Genomic DNA, 19,516 nt, shown 5'->3' on the forward strand with positions numbered 1-19,516 from the left:
TCCATGCTGGGTTTTGTGAAAGCCAGTCTGCTCATGCTGGAAACTCTATTACCTAGAATTCCCTGCTCTTTGCTTTGTCTCCACCCCTGTAGGCCAAGTATGGGTGAAGGAATTCAGCTCACCTGTGGCTGGCTGCTTCTAGCCTGCTCAAACCTGCTGCATATGATTACTATGAGCTCGTTTAAGCCCAAGCTCCCTTCAGGCCAAGGTTGGTCATTGTAGCTGTTTTCCGGTAAGACCGATCCTTGTTTCCAGTGTTTCCTGAGCTTTTGATATCCTTGGTTCTAGTGATTCCTGAGTTCCTGAGCTATAGATATTCGTTGCACCTGAATTAGCACTGCCTGTAGAGCTACCTTGTTTCCTGAGTTCCTGAGCTATAGGTATTCTTTGTTCCTGTTCCTGGACTTTAGCTATTTTCTTGTTCATGATTTGCACTGTTTGCAGTGCTCTCTTGACTCCTTGTTTCCTGAGCTGTAGCTATGTCCTGCTTCCTTGAACCAGTATTGCCTGCAGTGCTACCTTGACTCCTAAGCTATAGTAATTGTCCTGTTTCCTGAACTAGCACTGCCTGCAGTGCTATATTGACTCCTGAGCTATAGTAATTTCCCTGTTCTGAAATAGCACTGCCCACAGTGCTACCTTGACTCCTGAAGCTTTAGTAATTTCCTGAACCAGCACTGCCTGCAGTGCTACCTTGCCTCCTGAGCCTTGGCTCAATTCTTGTTCTTGCCCCAACACTGTCTTCCTTGCTACTTTGGTTTCTTGATTCCTTAACCATCATTATTCTAGTATACCCTTGTAGCCTCCCCTTCTGTATATCCTTCTCCAGTCCCCGCCTTTCTTCTCATTTCCTTGGTTCCAGTTCCTAGTTTGCTGTCCTTTTATTATGCTGCCTTGCTAATGTTGCCTTGTATGTTTGTTACCCGCTTTCTGCCAAGTTTGCACTGTGATTCCCTTCCTTTCCTGTTAAGTGCACCTCCTTACGAGTTTCTTGTCTATTGTGCTTGTTTTTAGTTGTACCCCCTTGCTGTTACTGTCCTGAGTGCTTTACCCCACACTCCCCTTTATTGTTAATGTTGTTTCATATATATAGCTTGCACATTTATCCTGGTTGTAGTTATTCTGAATGCTAAATTGCCTTGTGAGTGCCCTTCCTTTCTGTGTCTTACCCATTATGTTTACGTGTACAGGCTTCCCCTTTGGATCCCTTTTCTCCTCTGACTCCCTGTATGATCCTGGGCAGCGATGTACTCCTCTTTCTGGGTACGTTTTCTACTCAGTTCCCAGTCCTTGCCCAAGTCCCTGACTATGTTCCACAAATAGGCCCGGACAGTCCCTGACAGTCTGGATGAATATGGTGGGCTGTAGGTAACTTCTGTTGCCCTTGTGACTTTTTGTAGATTTCCCCATATGAGCATGCATTTTAGGATGGAGATAATCAGTGACTTTTTTATGACTTTTTATAAACAGAATAAGTAAACTTTATATTTTTTAGAAACAAGCAAGGAGCATAGCTGATAAGGGATGCTGGCAGCTTGGTGGCAAGGCTTAACTCCTGAAATGCACTACAAAGTTACATAGGCAATATAGGATTCCTGAATGGCCAGGGTTCGATCAATAACTAATCAGCTAACATTGTGTTTGCTGTGGTATTGCTATGACGACTCCCCAATGATTTGGAGGCTGTCTGGTGTGAGTAGGGCACAGACCATACAACACAGAGCCTTCAATGCCTGTGTGATCAATTACTGCCCATAGATGAACAGTTCAAAGACCCATTAATACATGCTGAGGAAACTAGGCTAAAATTGTGAGGGAAGCAGGAGGAGACCGGTATAGCGGGAGATGCATCCTAAGGTGGTGATGTCACAAATGGGATAGGAAGAGTTTAGAAGAACTTCTGATAAGGTGAACCACAATTGATCTAGAGACAGTTTGGCCTGGGCATAAGTGGTGATCACTGTAAGCATTGTTGAAGAGGAGAGGTTCAGGGAAACTTGCTTGTTAGCTTAAGTATCATGGGTACAAAAGCATCTGTGTGTGGGATCGTGGTTGAGAGGTAATATGGGGCGATCTGACCAGCATAGTAAATATCATGAGATCATACATGCCAACAGGAAAGTGGGAGAGTTCGACAAAAAATTAGGGGACAGTAATTTCCCCCTTAACTGCTATTGAAGAAGAGGAGACAGATAAAGTAAAGCCATTTTTGCTTCAAAAAGCAGGAGTCTCCACTTGAATTGAGTCTATTGATAATGTATGTGAGAGAGATCAGGGTGAAGGTAGGAGAAGTCTGTCTGAAGGGTAATGTCTCCAAGGAGGTCATTAGTAAGGAATCTTTGGATGGGCTTCTGAAGACCCTAGAGTTTCATTTCTCATAATTGAGGAATGAAGGTGAGGGCAGGAGGATAAGTGATCTTGGACTGTCCACATCAGCAGGGGCCACATGTAACCTAAGCGACAGGTGCAAAACCTGGGAGTCAAATTAGAGCGGACAAATGTGGCCGAGATGATATGTTGGACAGTTTTCAAACATTTAGCCTGATAGGATAAATGATATTAAGAACCATGAAAAGAAACTCATTTCTGTCCCTGTGCAAGGAAAGGCATCCTTACACTCTGATATAAGAAAGAATTTAAGTAGGTGAAGTAAGCTGATAATATAAAGATCATCCTGCCTTTATGACAAAACCAAGGCCTTTCCCATTCTGTGGAAATGTAAACCAAGTCTGGTACAGGCCTAACAGAATTAATATGCACCATATATGGGGAATTGGAAAAGAGAGTACCTGTTGTGAGCCGATTGGAAGAGAGAAAAGAAATTACAACCTGTGTGGCTAATGCCTTTATATAGTTGTTTACACCAGATATTTTCCCTGTGTACTGTATATTAGAATTGTATATATTGGTCATTGACCCTAGCCTATATTTCTTCATGATCTAAATGTATGACAGGTAACCTATCAGGGAATATTGAATCAAAAATGGGGCGTTTGATTAAGTTTCGCTTACCAAATTTTGCATTCATATAATTCTTGAAATAAAGTGAATTTGAGTACCTTTTTTGCTCGCACATGACAATGATGAGCAGAACATGTATCAGTGAGGTATTGTGCTCTTGTACAAGCCTTACTGGCAAACACCAGCTGCACACACCATGTGTTAAATTTTCCTGTATTTTCAAAAAATGTATAAAAAATAAAAAGTTTGCAGTCCCCTAGTTACCATAGGTAGCACTTATGGAATGATTCATGGGTGGTCTGAACTTTTGGACCCCCAGCATACAAAGGTCGAAATTCAGAGTTGTCGCCATTTGCTACATATGTAAGCTCAAACGTCTTGCAATTAAAAAATAGAAGAGAGTGTGATATTAACTGTAATTTGGATTTAGTGCAGAAAGCACCAACATCCGAATGTTGTTCCTCCTGAATCTCAAAACAGGTATAATGTGACAGTGTAATCACAGAGCAAAAGGTGTTGGAGAGTTTTTTTAGTGTTTAGTGCTCGGATCATATGTCATTCTCACTTCAGACCCTTTGCGTCTGTGTAATTTACAATAGTTACACATCTTCTTCACTGCACTATTTATCACTACTTTGAAGATGTCGCAGGCCAGTATCTTCCTCAGATATTTCCAATCTAACAAGGGTCGAGAAGGCCCTTTATTGCAATGCAATAGGATTCGCATTTGGGAGAATTTAAGCTATTAGTATTGTAAATGACAATGCCTTTTATTTACGTTTTAAAACTCAAAACATAAAGAAAAGGCATTGCCATTTACAATGCCAATAGCTCAAATTTGAGTGAATGTGAGACCTATTGCATTGCAAATGCTTGTTTGATTTGGAAAGACTTTTTTGTACCGCAGAAGTTGTTTAAAGTAATATTTTGCATTCACAAATTCTATCATTTTACACATATCAGGGATTGTGACTGCAAAATCTTTCGTACATTTAGCTGCCAGTACAATCTCAGGCAAAGAATGTTATGTTATGTTATGTTATGTTAATGTTATTTGTTGTGCGCACAGCTACTCCAGCCAAGGAGCGTCCTGGCGCATAGACAAGGAGAAACATAACACAACAGGAGAAGACAAAAGACTAAAAGGGGCAGCTAAAACAAAAAGGTTTTTATTGCTTTCCGAAAGGTCATGAGATCCTCCAGCAAACGAATTTCAACCGGAAGAGAATTCCAGGTTGATGCAGCTTTTACGCTGAAGGAGCGTCCTCCCAAACGGCTAAGCCTAAATCTAGGGACTACAGCAAAGGCCTGGCCTTGAGAACGGAGGGTGCGTGTGGGGACATAAAAAGAAAGAAAGCTGGACATGATTTCAGGGCCTATACCTCTCAGAATCTTAAAGGTCAAACAAAGGACCTTAAAGAGAATACGCTTCCTCACTGGAAGCCAGTGTAGGGAGCGAAGAACACTCGTCACTGGGCAAAATCTGGGCAGGCCAACAATCGCTCTGGCCGCAGCATTTTGGACCCGTTGCAGGCGGGTAAGCTCAGCCTGATTGGCCCCGACCAGAAGAGAGCTAGCGTAATCCAGGCGAGAGATAATAGTGGCCTGGATTACCAGCTGTCTGGTTGGGGCATCGAAAAATTTGAGGACTGGTCTTAAGCCTCTCAACAGACCAAAACAACAGGCTGCTGTTTTTTTAGTATGTCCTACAAAGGTAAGGTCAGCGTCCAGCCAGACCCCCAGATTTTTCAGCTCCGACACCGGGGTCGGGGTTGGTCCCAACTATGGGGGCCACCATTGGTCACCCCACAGCTCCACTCCCCTTCCGACAATCATTACCTCTGTTTTAGTGGCATTGAGCTGGAGACAGTTTCCCGTCAACCAGCTGGCCACCGCCTTCAGTCCATCCTGAAACCTGGGGGCATCTTGTTCCGCGTCCCCGCTGAGAGTAACCGCCAGCTGTGTGTCGTCGGCATATGAGACCAAAGTTAGGCCCCACTGCTTGGCGACATCAGCCAGCCGTCTCACGTACAGATTAAACAACGTGGGGCTCAGCGAGGACCCCTGCGGAACCCCCATGGCCAGAGGCTGGAAGTTGGACTTGAAGGGAGGGATGGCAACACAGAAGGAACGATTGTCGAGGAAGGAGCGGAACCACTGCAACGCCTGACCTCCAACACCAATCTCCTCGAGCCAATGCAGGAGGATGCTGTGGGAGACCGTGTCAAAGGCGGCGCTGAGGTCTAACAATATCAGCACCGCCGTTTGACCAGCATCCAACCTCGCACGGAGATGTTCCACCATCACAAGAAGAGCGGTCTCCGTGCTGTGCCCAGCACGGAAGCCATTTTGTGTGGGGTCAAGGGCGTTGGTCCGGGCAAGATGTTCTGACAGGGCCAGGTTGACATGAGCCTCTGTTATCTTTGCCAGCCAGGGTAGCAGCGAGATGGGACGGTAAATTTCAGGCTTAGATGGGTCCAGGGAGGGTTTTTTGATGATCGGGGACACCACCGCCTGCTTCCACTTAGTTGGAACTACACCCGACTCCAGGGAGAGGTTGACAAGGGAACACACGACAGAGCGTCCCATAAAGGCCTGATCTCTGAAAAGAGCAGGTCTTACTGGATCAGATGGGGAACCAGATTTAACTTGTAAAGCAAGTTTGTCAAACCCCTCCGAGGAGAGAGGGGGAAATGAGAGTGGCAGATTTTCTTTTTTTTACCTAAAGTCTGGAGAGTTCAGCCAGTATACGATTTTCATTCTCACTGATATGTTAACCTAATTCTTTAAAATCCTCAGTGGACTATCATTGTGATCTAATCCACTACATGAATAACATTCATACAATTAAGACCAGCTATCCAATCATAATGGCTCTAGTCTAATATAGAGAAGCTAACATCAAAATTGACATTGATATCATCACTAATGACATTCAATATTACTTTGCAAATGAAATCATAAATTACATCAATTAAAATAGCAAAGGATTGGTATTGATGATATACATTTCTAAACAGTTCAAATACAAATGTGTTTCTATGCCTATAGAAGAAATTAGAGCGAGTCTGGAGACAAGCCTACTCGCCAGCCGAAAAGAAGACTTTACGTGCAGCTCAAAAGGAATACTACGCTGCGATTAAGACAGCTAAAAGCAGATACTATTCGGATAGAATAGAGAAGGCGGATAACAACAGTAAAGAGATCTTCTCGATTGTCCAAAATTTTTTATCTCCATGTGCTGCCCAACCCCTGCTCCCTTCTTCCGCTCAATGGTGTGAAGAATTGTCTTGTTACTTTACGGACAAAATTGTAAAAATCCAACTGGACCTAGCAACGGCTTAAAAGACCTTTGCGACTTCATCTGCCCTTTCATTATCGGATAGACGATGTCTAGAGGCTCAGTTTGTTGCTTTCCTGCCGGCCTCGGAATCTGGCATACCGCAAATCCTGGCGGCTTTAAAGTTCGGATCTCCCTCGGACCCCTGCCCGGCCAGGGTTTTGGGAGTGATAGTGGATATCATTAATCAAGAGGTGACTCAGATCATCAACATCTCCCTTTCTACTGCCTCGATTCCGAGAAGCTGGAAGGAGGCAAAACTGCTCCCTCTGTTAAAAAAGGCTGGTCTAGATCCATCAACGCCATCGAGCTATCGGCCCATCTCACTGTTGCCAGCTCTGGCGAAGGTGTGTGAGAAGGTGGCTTTCAAACAGCTGGATAGTTTCATTGAGTCCTCTCACGCCCTACATCCTGCTCAGTCAGGGTTTAGAGCAGCCTACAGTACCGAGACGGCACTAGTCGAGGTCTCGGAGACAGTTCGGGAGTGCTTGGACGGGGGTGGCAGAGCGGTCCTGGTTCTACTGGACCTCTCTGCCGCCTTAGATACGGTGCCCCATGCCTTGCTTATTGCAAGACTGGGAGCCGTTGGTATTTCAGGGCTGGCCCTTGACTGGTTGTCATCGTTTTTGAGCGATAGAACTCAGCAGGTCTGGATGCCCCCCTACTCTTCGGCCCCGAAGAGACTGACAACTGGAGTTCCGCAGGGGTCTACGTTAAGCCCTTTATTGTTTAACGTCTATATGACCCCCTTACTCTATCTGGCGGAACAGCTGGGAGCCAAGATAATGGCCTACGCTGACGACACACAGCTGCTTTTCACCTGGCCTAAGGGTGTGTCTGATCCATCAGCAGTCCAGCATTGTTTGTCGGAAGTATTTTGGTGGCTTGCACAAGTCCAACTTAAGTGCAACGAAGACAAGTCTGAGGTTCTGTTTTTTGGCTCTTTCCCTGACAACTTCAAGGACCAGATCTGGCCCCCGGACCTGCCCTGCCCTAGTGCGATGGGAGGCCCAGCGAAGAACCTGGGGGTATGGTTCGGTCAGGACCTGAAGTTCTCGGACCATATTAAAAAATTGACTGGCATCTGCTTCGGTACCCTGTGAGCCTTGAAAAGATTTTTCCCTCTCCTTCCCAGGGCAGCTAAGGAGACTGTCCTTCGAGCCCTGATCTTGTCTCGGCTCAATTACGCTAATGCCTTATTTAGTGGCTTGCCTGGGTACATGGTTCATCGTCTTCAGGTGATACAAAACACTGCAGTACGTCTGCTCTTCTCTCTTCCCAGGAGGTCGAGCGTGCGGAGCCATTTACGAAGCCTGCATTGGCTCCCAGTGCCACACCGAATCTTGTTTAAAATTCTTGTGTTGGCATTTAGAGCAGCTCATGGCCAGGGACCGACGTATTTGCAGAAACGGTTCTCATTCTATACTCCCAACCGTGCCCTACGATCGGACAACCAATGCCAATTGGCCATTCCCAAATACAAATACGCCCGACTGGGTGGCCAATCAATTTCAGTTAAGGCAGCTTCTGCTTGGAATGCCCTCCCCCTGTTCCTCAGAGCCTCTACGACCATTACTGTTTTTAAGAAAGAACTTAAGACTTATCTGTTTAACGCTCCACTCTAACAGATTTGTTCTTGATCTATCACTCTTGCTGTTAAATAACTCACCGTGACAGGATACCCCGTGGTAATAGAGCGCGCTATAAAAGTTTTATTAATAATAATAATAATAATAATAATAATAATAGAAAAGCAAAAGCCACTATTAGTGTCACTTAATTTGCAATGATGAATTTTGTGATCAGCCATGAGTGACATTGGCGCATAGCTAACAATAACTGGGAATACTTTCATGATTTGTAGTTTTTAAACTCAAAACATAGCATATGTTAGGTGTCCTGGTAGACCATACTCTCCGTTCTCCACTGTTAGACTCAACCTGACTCTCCTCATCAGATTAATTTATTCAATCGCTGGCACATACTTATGCTTCTAACTTTTGTGCCAGAAATCAGTCCCCGGAAGCTTGTTTCCTTTCCAGTAAAAGAATTGGCTTGGTAGTTTGGTCTGCCCTGTTCCCATGATGCACTGGGCCAGGGACAGACTAATTTGCATGTAGCCAGGTTTTGAGCTGGGATGTTGCAGTGAGCTAAAAAACGGTGATGGATCAAGCCCTGATCTGTTGACTGGGTAGGAGTGTTCTGCTTAATTCAGATACTCTGTCCATCACCACCCCCTTTTCAGAATCGTTTTGTCCACCATAAGCGTGGAAGGGTATGCTCAGACATGAGTCCCTTGCTCACTGCACCATCAGGATTCAAGCAAGACGGGCCGAAGACGGCTGTAATGCCAGAAACCGGTCCCCGGAAGCTTGTTTCCTTTCCAGTAAAAGAATTGGCTTGGTAGTTTGGTCTGCCCTGTTCCCATGATGCACTGGGCTAGGGATAGACTAATTTGCATGTAGCCAGGTTCTGAGCTGGGATGGTGCAGTGAGCTAAAAAACGGTGATGGATCAAGCCCTGATCTGTTGACTGGGTAGGAGTGTTCTGCTTAATTCAGATACTCTGTCCATCACCACCCCCTTTTCTGAATCGTTTTGTGGATTGTGGCAGCTGAAATCCTTTAGAAATGGTCTTTTGCCATTTGCCTAACCTTTTTCGCAAAGTGATCAATGATTGGATTATATAGGACATCCAACATAAAGTTTTCTGTGGGAATGTGTGGGTGATCATTTTTCATTCATTTGAAAATTCAATTACTTATTTATTCATGTCCACACTGGCGAAGGTCTGAATGATGGAGTAGAGCAGTGTGGCTGCCAAAGACTCAAAAAGACCTACATATTATATCATTTATGATATCTGTCTAGCATTCCATCTGTAAGCAACTCATCCTTCAAAAAGTTTGTTAGCTACATTTTAAACACTTTCGCCATAGTTCTTTGATCCCTGTCATCTTTGATACACAGAGAAGGTTTAGATTTCCTCTTGTACATCTCCAAGTGTACATATCTTGCTCCTCATAGTGTCTTAACTCCACAAATAGGCAGGTATTCCTCATGCAACCTCTAATTGTTCTTTAATCCTACTCAATTTTGTTTTTAGAACTTCATTTTCACCCTTGATTGCCTATCCCACTAACATCACATTCCCTTTAATATCACACTAATCTGCTTTAATAATGTCACTCTGAATAAAGTTATACAGTCCTCATATACCATACCCTCAAACATATTATCCTCCCTCATCTTGATGGTAGCCAACTTTTCCATCTTCCTCTATCTTCCCACCTGAATGTTAACTGAACAGGTCCCAAATCCTTTATGTTTGAATTAAAATGGACCAACACTTAGGGACAGATGTATGACCCACCAATTTGTGACTCGCAAATTGCATCACATTTGCGACTTCCAATTTGTAACTCGCAAATTGGGATGTATAACAGTGTTTCAGACACTTTTAGCAAGTCCTGATTGGGTCACAAATTGATTGCCTCATGAATATTAATGAGGCTGTCACAATTTGTGACCCCATTAGGAATGGCCAGCACTCCCAGGGATGGTGGCCTTCTGAGGTTAGCAGACCACCATGCCTGGGACTGCTTTTAAATAAAGCATCCCATTTGCGAAATCGCAAATTGGAATTCGCATAATATTTGCGATTCGGTAAAAATTGCAATTTTTACTGAATCGCAAATTTTATGCGATTTTAATCATGCATCCCGTTTTGCGATTCCTTATTTGCGATTCCCTAATTTTCGCAACTAAGGAATCGCAAAACCTTACATTGATGCATGTGGGGGTAAGGGCCTAAAAAAATATATCCATTGACAGTTCATTGGTCAGAGATGACATAATTTGTCTCATGTTTTGATAAAATCACATTATAGTGAAAGGGGCACATCAAAAGCAGCTACTGATTGGTTTAAATGTATCATCCAAATTGACCATCAGCTGACCTTCTAAATACTTTACTGCTAAGGATGCTGGGGTTAAATGCTCAACACTGTTTTCTTTGTACTGATGGTTTACGTAAACAAAGGCTTAGCTATTTCCAGTTATTTGGCCACACTCTAGCTGGGAATAGGTGTGGCTTCTGCTACCACTGCGAGTCTTCATCAGGCAGTTTGATGATATCAGGATGGCCTGAGTGCCTTGAAATCATCAGTCTTTTCAAGGAATTTTGGAGTTGCCTGCAACTATGGTCTATAGGTGAGCAGTGACAGTTGTGAGGGAATTAGTGCTGGTCCTTTAGTTTTGAGAAAGTGGGAAGAACAATATTTTCCTATTCCAATGTTGCTGCCGCCAAAATGGTTTCATTTGGAGGATCATACAAACATGAATCAGTAATCGTTGCCTGAAGAAATCTAAGAATTTCAATATGGTGGGTAAAATCCTATGAGCCTCAAACCAAAAACATAAATTCCCTTTCCCCTCTACCTGGAAGGGCAGAATTTCAAATTATTCTTAGCATTCTGTTACTATTATACAAGTCAATCAAAGGGGCCTATATCTGTGCATATTGGGTACGGAAAATAATGGTAGAGGTGCTTCGAAATTGGAAAAACATCACGGGGTAGATTTATGTTAACTGGCGCATCCCCAGGGATGCGCCAGTTAACATGCGCCACAGTGCGCCACAGCTCCGCCAGCCATGGTGCGCCGCATTTATAATGCGGCGCACCATGGTGCTAAAACGGCACAGATGCGTGACGCATCTGTGCCAGGAATGTGGCGCATTGCTGGAGTTGCGTCGCAAGTGCGACGCAACTCCAGCAAGGCTCGGGGGTGCCCCATTTTGACAATGCTGCGTCAAGACCTACGCCTGCTTCAAGCAGGCGCAGGCTTTTGACACAGCATTGGCTTAAAAGTGACTGAGTGAAATCTCATAGATTTCACTCAGCCACTTTTGCGAGGTGCACCTGCCCCGGAACGCCCACCCTGCGCCGGAACGCCCACAAGCGGCGCAGGGCTTTACAACGTGACGCATCTGCCTAGATGTGTCACGTTGTAAATCGTTCGTAGGGATGCGCCACGTTTACGCCGCCTTGCGTGACGCAACAGCGGCGTAAACGTGGCGCAAGGGCCTCATAAATCTACCCCCACATTTTTAATAGTTGCCATAACAAAAGTTTTGAACTCATGGATTGTGAATGGACTTCATTTTCCAAGGAAGAATCCTTCTGACTGGGCTCTCTAATTAGGAAATGAATACGGGAGCATCATGTTGACATGTTGTTTTTTACTGAATTTATAACTGCTCGTCAAACCATGCAAACTCCACATATGGAGTAAAAAGTTGCACATTGATGCTTAAAAATTTTGCTCACTTGGTATTGCAAATAGAAGTCGAATAGATTGCCAAAAATACATTTGACTAAAAGGACAAAGATTATTTCTACTGGTGCTTGTCCAGTTTTAGAGTTAAAGAGATGCAGAGAACAGTCTAAACCCACAAGACCTTTCTGTGTTACAGCAGTTCTGAGATGGTACATTTACCCAGATTCCTGTGTGATTAGATTTTTTGTCGAATTTGGAGGAAATACATGTTTGTAATCAGAGCTAATCTCAGCTCCTTGATCAAGTATTACAGCTACAATCATACTCAGGCCCTGCAGATGTGACGCTCTTTTAATAGAATTGTAACATAATTACTGTCACTGGGTGTCATATCCACTTACGGATAGATTTTCCCATAGTTTCCAGGATGTCTTTATTCCTCAGAGTATAAATGATGGGATTAAGCATCGGAGTAGCCACTGTATAGAGCAGAGACAAGGCTTTCTTTAAACCCAGAGATTGATCTGCGGTTGGTGCCACATACAGGGTGATCATTGTCCCAAAATACATTATCACCACAGCGAGATGAGAACTGCAGGTGGAGAACGCCTTGCGTCTGCCAATGGCTGAGGGGATCTTTATGATGGCTCTGATGATGTGAGCATAAGATACAACGATCAGAAAGAAAGGGATTGTGGTTACAAAAAAGGACAACACAAAAACTTCACTTTCAGCTGAAGATGCATCAGAGCAGACAGATTTCAGAATCAACATGATATCACAGAAAAAATGGTCAATTTCATTATGATCATAGAAGTTTATGTGGCAAAGAAATATTAAGGTTATAGTAGAAGGAATTAACCCAAGGATCCAGCTGCTGGCTATTAACTGCAGACACAGCATTGTCCCCATCAGGATGCTGTAATGTAAGGGATAACATATGGCTATGTATCTGTCATAGGCCATGACTGTTAGCAAGAAGCACTCAATAACTGCCAACGAAGCAAATAAATACCACTGAGAGATGCAGCTAGTAAATGAAAAGGTATTGCCCCCAGATACCAGGCCACTCAGCATTGCAGGGATGGTGGTTGTCACATACCAAATTTCCAGGAAGGATAAATTGCAAAGGAAAAAATACATTGGCGAGTGAAGGCTATTGTTGATTGACACAGTAAAAATTATAAGAATGTTTCCAGTCACAGTCACAAAGTAAATGACACAAAATAGTAAAAAGACAAATGACGTCAGAGCTGGAGGATTTTGGAATCCCATGATGTAAAATTCTTTCACATTACTTATGTTATCTTGACATTTTGAATAGTTCATCCCGATTATCTGTGGAACAAGAATGTGGAGGATATAAAAACACATTAGATGCTGTAAATGTATTTGTATTTCTTGTTTATTCAAGCACTGTTAAATGCAGATACTTCTGCAAAAAAGAAACACTTTTTTGATTCATTCCACAGCTTAATACTCCCTGTCTAAAAAAGGTCTAGCAGTAGGGTCTGTGGTCTGAATTTAACAAGTTATTCATGTGGAACCACTGACTAAAGACCACAAGAATAATAAAACATATCTGTATTGATGATGGGATCACGGCTTCACTTCCCTTAAACTAGACACTTACACTTAATTCTTACTGCCTGGATAAAGTTCTAGGTTTACTGGCCCTCGTAGTATAAAATACATGTTGGTGAAAGTAGCAAAGGCAAGGAATGAAACACAACATATGAAAAGCAAAACAAAAAGAAAGAAACCGGATTGAACATTTGATAGTCCATTGGTGTGTTTCTCGAAGTCACAGGAATTGGATTTCTAACCCTCTGGTGCAAGGGCTGATTCAATGTGCCGATATAAATTAAAAACCCAGCTGTTGTGTCTGTTAAAGAAAAACATTCCAGCCGCCAGATTTTGAAGGCTAAGGGACAGATTTACAAGCCCCATGCGCCACTTTTGCGTCACTTTTTCCATGTTAAAAATGACGCAAAAGTGGCGCAAGGGGCTTGTAAATCTGCCCCTAAGTGCTTCACTGGAGTCTTGAAGTAATCTTGCTGGAGCTTTTTTCGGTTAAGGTAGATGATGATGTAGTGCCCACCTTGTTCTTCAGCCACGTGAAGATTCTCTCCCACCTATGGTTTGATGCCTTTGGGTTTATAATATCTGTTTATCGATGTTACCTTATTTCTTTAAACAAATTACAGGAGTAGTAGAAACCTTGTGCCTCATTTATGAAAAGTGTCACTGCGCACTCCTTGCGACACCAATGATGTGTCATATTTAATGTATTACGCATCATGTTGCAAGGACTTACAGATACGTCAGTATTTCTGACGCATCTGTAAACGCAAAAGTGACGCATTGCTGGAGTGTGTCACAAAAGTGACGCAACTCCAGCAATGCGTCCTCCCATGTGAAAGGGCTTGCGTCAGTCTTACGCCTGCTGTGAGGCCGGCGCAAGATTTTGACGCAACAGCATCCTAAAAGTGACGCAGTTAAATCTCATAGATTTCACTGCGTCACTATTACGAGGCTTTTTGTGGGGGAACGCCCCCTTTGCATACATTATACCTGACGCAGGTATAATGTGGCGCAGGGGTTTAAAAAGTGACGCATTTACCTAGATGCGTCACTTTTTAAACAAGGCGCATTTTGTACGCCGCTGGTGCGTCACAAAAAGTGACGCAGCGGCGGCGCAAAACTGACGCAAGGCCTCATAAATAAGGGCCCTAAACTGTAATCAGACAAAACATCATAGATGGGGTGTGGCCAACCATCATAGCTGCAAGGACATGATCCGTTCGAGCTCCACATCTTTCAATTTAAAAAAAAAAACACGGTAACAGGCTTCTGAGGGGGTTCTATCACCCCCTGACACCTTTGTCTATTGAGATAGATGGTACTGTGATGGGGTAGGGCTAGGAGACCCCTCCTGAGAGCCCCACAGCACACTATTGTAGGCCGGTCTGAAGGTGCAGCAACGGCCGAGGTGAGCATGTCGCGAAGGCGCAGATCCAGCACTCTCTTTTACAGAGGAACCTATGGCATATTGCCGCAGTCGCAAATTATGGGAGTGGCCCTTTTGCCCTTTGAGAGAGCTGACACCTTCTGAATGTGAGGTGCTGTTGTGGTACCGGTGCCTGGGCGGCTCTGATCTCTTTACGAGCCTGCTAGAGGGTGTGAGGAGATCTGGGGAAGGTCTCCCTCCCAGCTCAGGAGTTCTCAAGGACGGTGACTCACCGTCCTTGAGAACCTATTGGGGCACCTATTGGTGGTAGGACTGGGTGGTGGGAGGCGCCTGATTGGCTGTAGTGGCGGTAAATATGGAGGTGCCCCATTGTTCCTCCGGCGGCTCCGTTACTAGAGGAGCTCTGATGGGGGTTGCTGTGGCCGGGGCAGCGCTGTTGCCATGAGGGTCTAGCAGTAGGGTCTGTGGTCTAAATTTGACAAGTTATTCATGTGGAACCACTGACTAAAGATCACAGGAATAATAAAACATATCTGTACTGATGATGCGAAGCACCCAATTTGGACCTTGCATAGGAATTGACCTTGCTTCGCCAGCTCTTTATTAGCTTGCTCCTGCTTTTGTCGATGCTGAGGACTGCCTGGAGAACTCAGAGATATGGCTGAGAGTCTGTTTGGTGTTTTGCAAAGGTGGGCCCACTGTGGTTTCCTGAAACGGTGGCCACTTCCTGACATCACTGCTGTTCTGGAGCTACCTGCTTCTCCCAGCAACATAATGCCCAGGGACTAGCAACCATGGCCTTGTAAACAAACTTCCTGAGAAACTTAATCGGCACATGGATGGACCTGAACTGATAGTGGTACCCCCCCCCAGGATACCTCTTACCCCTGTTTTATGCCATTTGCCACTTCTGGGTGCATCTCAGATAACACTATACACACCACGGATTATGTGCCATCAATGATTTGGCTCAAGACCCCTGTGGACGTTGAACGACCAATCAACCCTTTACCTCTGTGTTCTACAATAGGGTTACGATCTGGACTGTTATGTGGTATCATTAGAATAAAACAATTGGAGACCGCAATCTTCATTCCTCTCAAAAAATCTCAGACAAACAGGGTCTCAAGCTATTTTCAACGTTCTGATTCATGAATATTTCAATCAACCCCCCACCCCAACAAAGAAGGTGATATTACCCTCACTAAGGAAGATCTCCTGTCTTCCCTCAGGGATTTCAAACATGAATTATGTGAGGACTTAAAAGCTGACCTGACCACCTCTACAGATCCCATCACTAACCAAAATGATCTTTAAGTTTTTAGCTCTCCAGCAAGATGTAGTTTCTATCAGTGCGCTTGACCTAGAAACTAATTGCCAAACCCTCTTGCAGAAGGTTGAACAGCTGATGAACTCTACCTACCGTCTTAAAACGCATCTCCACGCCACGCTCTCAAAGGGTGAGGACCTTCAAAATCATTCTAGATGCAATAACATTAGGTTAAATGCGTGGAGGATGGAGCAGAAGGCCCAGACCTAGATCCATTTGTGACAGGCCTGTTTTCCAGACTACTATCCACGGGCCCCTAAAGTCAAGCTAGAATGAGTCCACAGGGTAGGTTAGTTGATCCCAGGAGAGGGGGAACATCCCAGAGATGGCTAAGCAACACTACTCTCCTTCAAAACAAAAGACACCATCCTTCAAGCAGCAAGAAAGGTAAATCAAGTGACCTTACACAGTGCTTCCTGCACTATACTCAAGGACGTTGCTCCAGCATCGACAGCAAGGAGAAAAAAGTTCAGGCCTATCACTGAAACATTTTTCCATGATCACCTTAAATACAGATGGACCTAACCATACAGCTTGGGATTTTCAAACCACAATACGTCTCATCACTTCACAGATTTACAAGAGATGGCAGCCCTGCTTGGAGTGAAGAATCTACAGATTGAATAGAAAACTCATCCATGAGACCCCCTGCTGATCTTGGTAATGTACTCCGGATTCCACAATGTCACTCCAGGAGACATTAGGATTTTTGCCTCAACAGTTCTTTTCGGTGCTCCATTCTCTGGTCCTACGCTCCATATGAATAGGGCAGTGGTGGTTCGTTATATCTGGTATGTCCTTAGAAACCAGAACTCGATTGTCAACCTACCGCTTATCTGAGCATGCCTACTCAAATGACACTTAAGGTGTGGGACACTGTTGCCCGATTCCCTGGCTGGACCTGCTTTCCTTTCCTTCTCCATGCACCCCTATTAATTTCAATCCGGCCTTCACCCCAGTCATATTTTATTTTAATTTATTTTATTTTATTTTAAAGGTTTTATATAGCGCTGGCTAGACCCGGAGGTATCAGAGCGCTTTACATGAGTATCAGACCATAATTGCAGGTTACATTGTTACAAAGGTTACACAGTTATTAGAGCCTGGCAACATAGTGACAAGTAAGGTCGAGACAAACAAAAAGGACATATACGTAAGGGAAAAAGCAGTCAAGAGGAGAGATTCAGGGGAGGAGGGGGTAAGAGCAGGGGAGGTAGACAGAGAATGAAGGAGGGAAGAGGAGGGGAGGGTGAGAGACACAGCATGGAAAGAGGAGGGAGGGGTGAAACAATCCGGTAGACGAGTCAGAGCTGCGTCCAAAGTCCAGTAAGCTGTGATCCCAGTGGAAGTGGTATCATTTCCTCATCTCTGTTGCGAGAGGCTCCCTATATGCAGTGGACTCTCTCGGAGGGGTCTCTGAGACTCCAAGGCCTACATACTGTATCCTTCCCCAAAAAGGGGAGAGTGAGTGCTATGGCAAGGGGTGCCATACCATACCTCAACTGTGTGTGGCTTCCTAGACACTGTGGACTCTCTCAGCGGGTTCGCTGAGACTCCAGAGTATAAATATTGGATCTTTCCCCAACAAAGGGAGAAGGAGTGCTTAGTCAAAGGGCACAAATGGACAGGGGGCCAGGCGGTGTAGCGGTGAAGGGGAAAGATTCAGGTTAGGGGGGATAGGAGTATAGGAAGTAGGACAAAGAAAGAGTGCTAAATGGGAACAGATAGATAGATAAGAGACAAGGAAAAAAGCAGAGTTACATAAATACGATGGGGGGGGGCGAGACAGGGAGATGGGGAGAAAAACTGTGCCCAAAGTCCGGCTAGGTAGGTGACGGTCAGGGGAAGAACCAAGGCCGATCTCCTCAATAGCTGAGCAGAGCAGCTCCATCGTTCTTGGACATAGTGTTCGGACTCTGCTGTCAGGATGGAGATCAGAAGTACTTAGAGAGTGTCAGATTTGGGGGGTGGGGGGAGAAGCCATGGACCGAATGAATTCCAGACGCCATCTTGAGGCCAGGCACAGTCCTGCTAGGATTATTAGGAAGATTTCAGCTGGGGGAAAAAAAGTTAAAACTGGCGTCCACGTCGCTGTGGTGCCCACAGCGGCAGTTCTCACTCCTCATCTCCACCTCTTCCATGCCAATAGGGACAGTTATGTTGCAGCAGAATAACTCTGTAGGTAGGGGGTTAATGATTTCCTTATGCCTTAGCGACAGTTATGTTGGAGCAGGATAACCCTCTAGGTAAGGGGTTAACTATTTCCTTATGGCTGCAGGTGGCTTCTCATCTTCAGATTACGATCAGCACTACACCAAAGTCATGAGGAAGCTCACTTGTCAGCACAAGATACTGAAGGCCCCTCGAATTTCAGCAGACTCAACGGGGACCTACAATGTCACATACAGCTATGCTGGACCCTTTGATGCTTCAAGGGAGGGAGGGTGTCTCACCATCTTGGACCTGTTCATGAGTGGAACATTCTCACTTTCAAACACTGTCAACGAGATTTTGGAATATCATCCTCCAAAAGATACCTTTACACTCAATTTAAACACTGGGCTCTACAACCAGTTGTCCGTCAGGAAGCCACGAAAGAGCTCTCATTTATTGAGAAATATGTACTGAAAACGGGGAAATAGAGATCTAATTTCGTCCTTTTACTCCCACCTAATTAACACTTTTACCTCAGCTACACCATGACATGTCCACTTCTGCACGAAAAGTCTTGCAACCCTATATCTGAAATACAATGGCAGAAGGTGTGGAATGATATTCCCTGTTACAAACACTCCCTGGGACTTTGAGAGGCCCACTACAAGGTCTTGTTTAATTGGCATCTCTATCCCTTTGAACTAAAAACGATATTCCCGAACACAACAGATCTCTGCTGGAAAGGTTGTGACCTACTTGGTGACTTCCAGCACATATGGTGGAGCTACCAATTACACAGCCTTTCTGAGCCGATATTTCAGCACGAACTAAAACTATACTGCAATTATTCCTTTCCATCCTCCTCCGGATTTGTGCTTCTGGGATTATGAAACAACTCCTTAAAACACCAAACCGCAGGTGATCGCGCCATTCTATGGCTTTGCTTGGGGGCTGCCAGGATGGCCCTAGCAGCCACCTGGAAAAAAGACAAGGAACCTTCTATTGCACAATGGCATGCTATGCTATGTTAAGCAGAAAAATATGCTAGATGTATGGATTAGATGGGATTGAGTAATTCACTTATTGGTTGTTCAATATTACACATTTTTATGCCAACATGAAAGGGTTTTTGCAATAATACTCAGTATTCATGACAATATGTGTAGGCTATCTATACATCTGCTGTACCAAGACTGTGTCCTGTGAAAAAAGCATAAAAGGATAAATAAAAACAGATATATTCCTGGGAAAGAAAGAGTGGCTGTTACCTAGAAATTAAACTAGAGATATGGGGTGGGTAAGCATTATTCTGAAAGAGTATTGAAGAAAATTGATAGGTCAGGATATACTGGAAGGCAGGCTGAAGGAGATAAAAGACGCAGACAGAGGAAAAGAGAAAAAGAGATAGAAGGCAATAGACTATTCCCATAGTGGATGGATGGTGAGAATAGGGTGTTAAAAGGCTGTTGTAAATGTGACTT

General features: G+C 44.3%; 1 protein-coding gene across 1 annotated transcript in view; it reads right to left on the reverse strand.

Annotated features, from left to right (window-relative positions):
- Positions 1-11,967: 11,967 nt before the first annotated feature.
- LOC147712959 (olfactory receptor 6B9-like) overlaps positions 11,968-19,516 on the reverse strand; it is a 34,458-nt gene continuing 26,909 nt past the window's right edge. The window contains exon 2 of the mRNA XM_086919745.1: positions 11,968-12,918. Coding sequence (XP_086775871.1) covers positions 11,968-12,918 — 951 coding nt within the window. The remainder of the gene's footprint in view (positions 12,919-19,516) is intronic.

This window comes from Lissotriton vulgaris, chromosome 5, assembly GCF_964263255.1.
Source record: "Lissotriton vulgaris chromosome 5, aLisVul1.2, whole genome shotgun sequence".
NCBI classification, from domain to species: Eukaryota; Metazoa; Chordata; class Amphibia; order Caudata; family Salamandridae; genus Lissotriton; species Lissotriton vulgaris.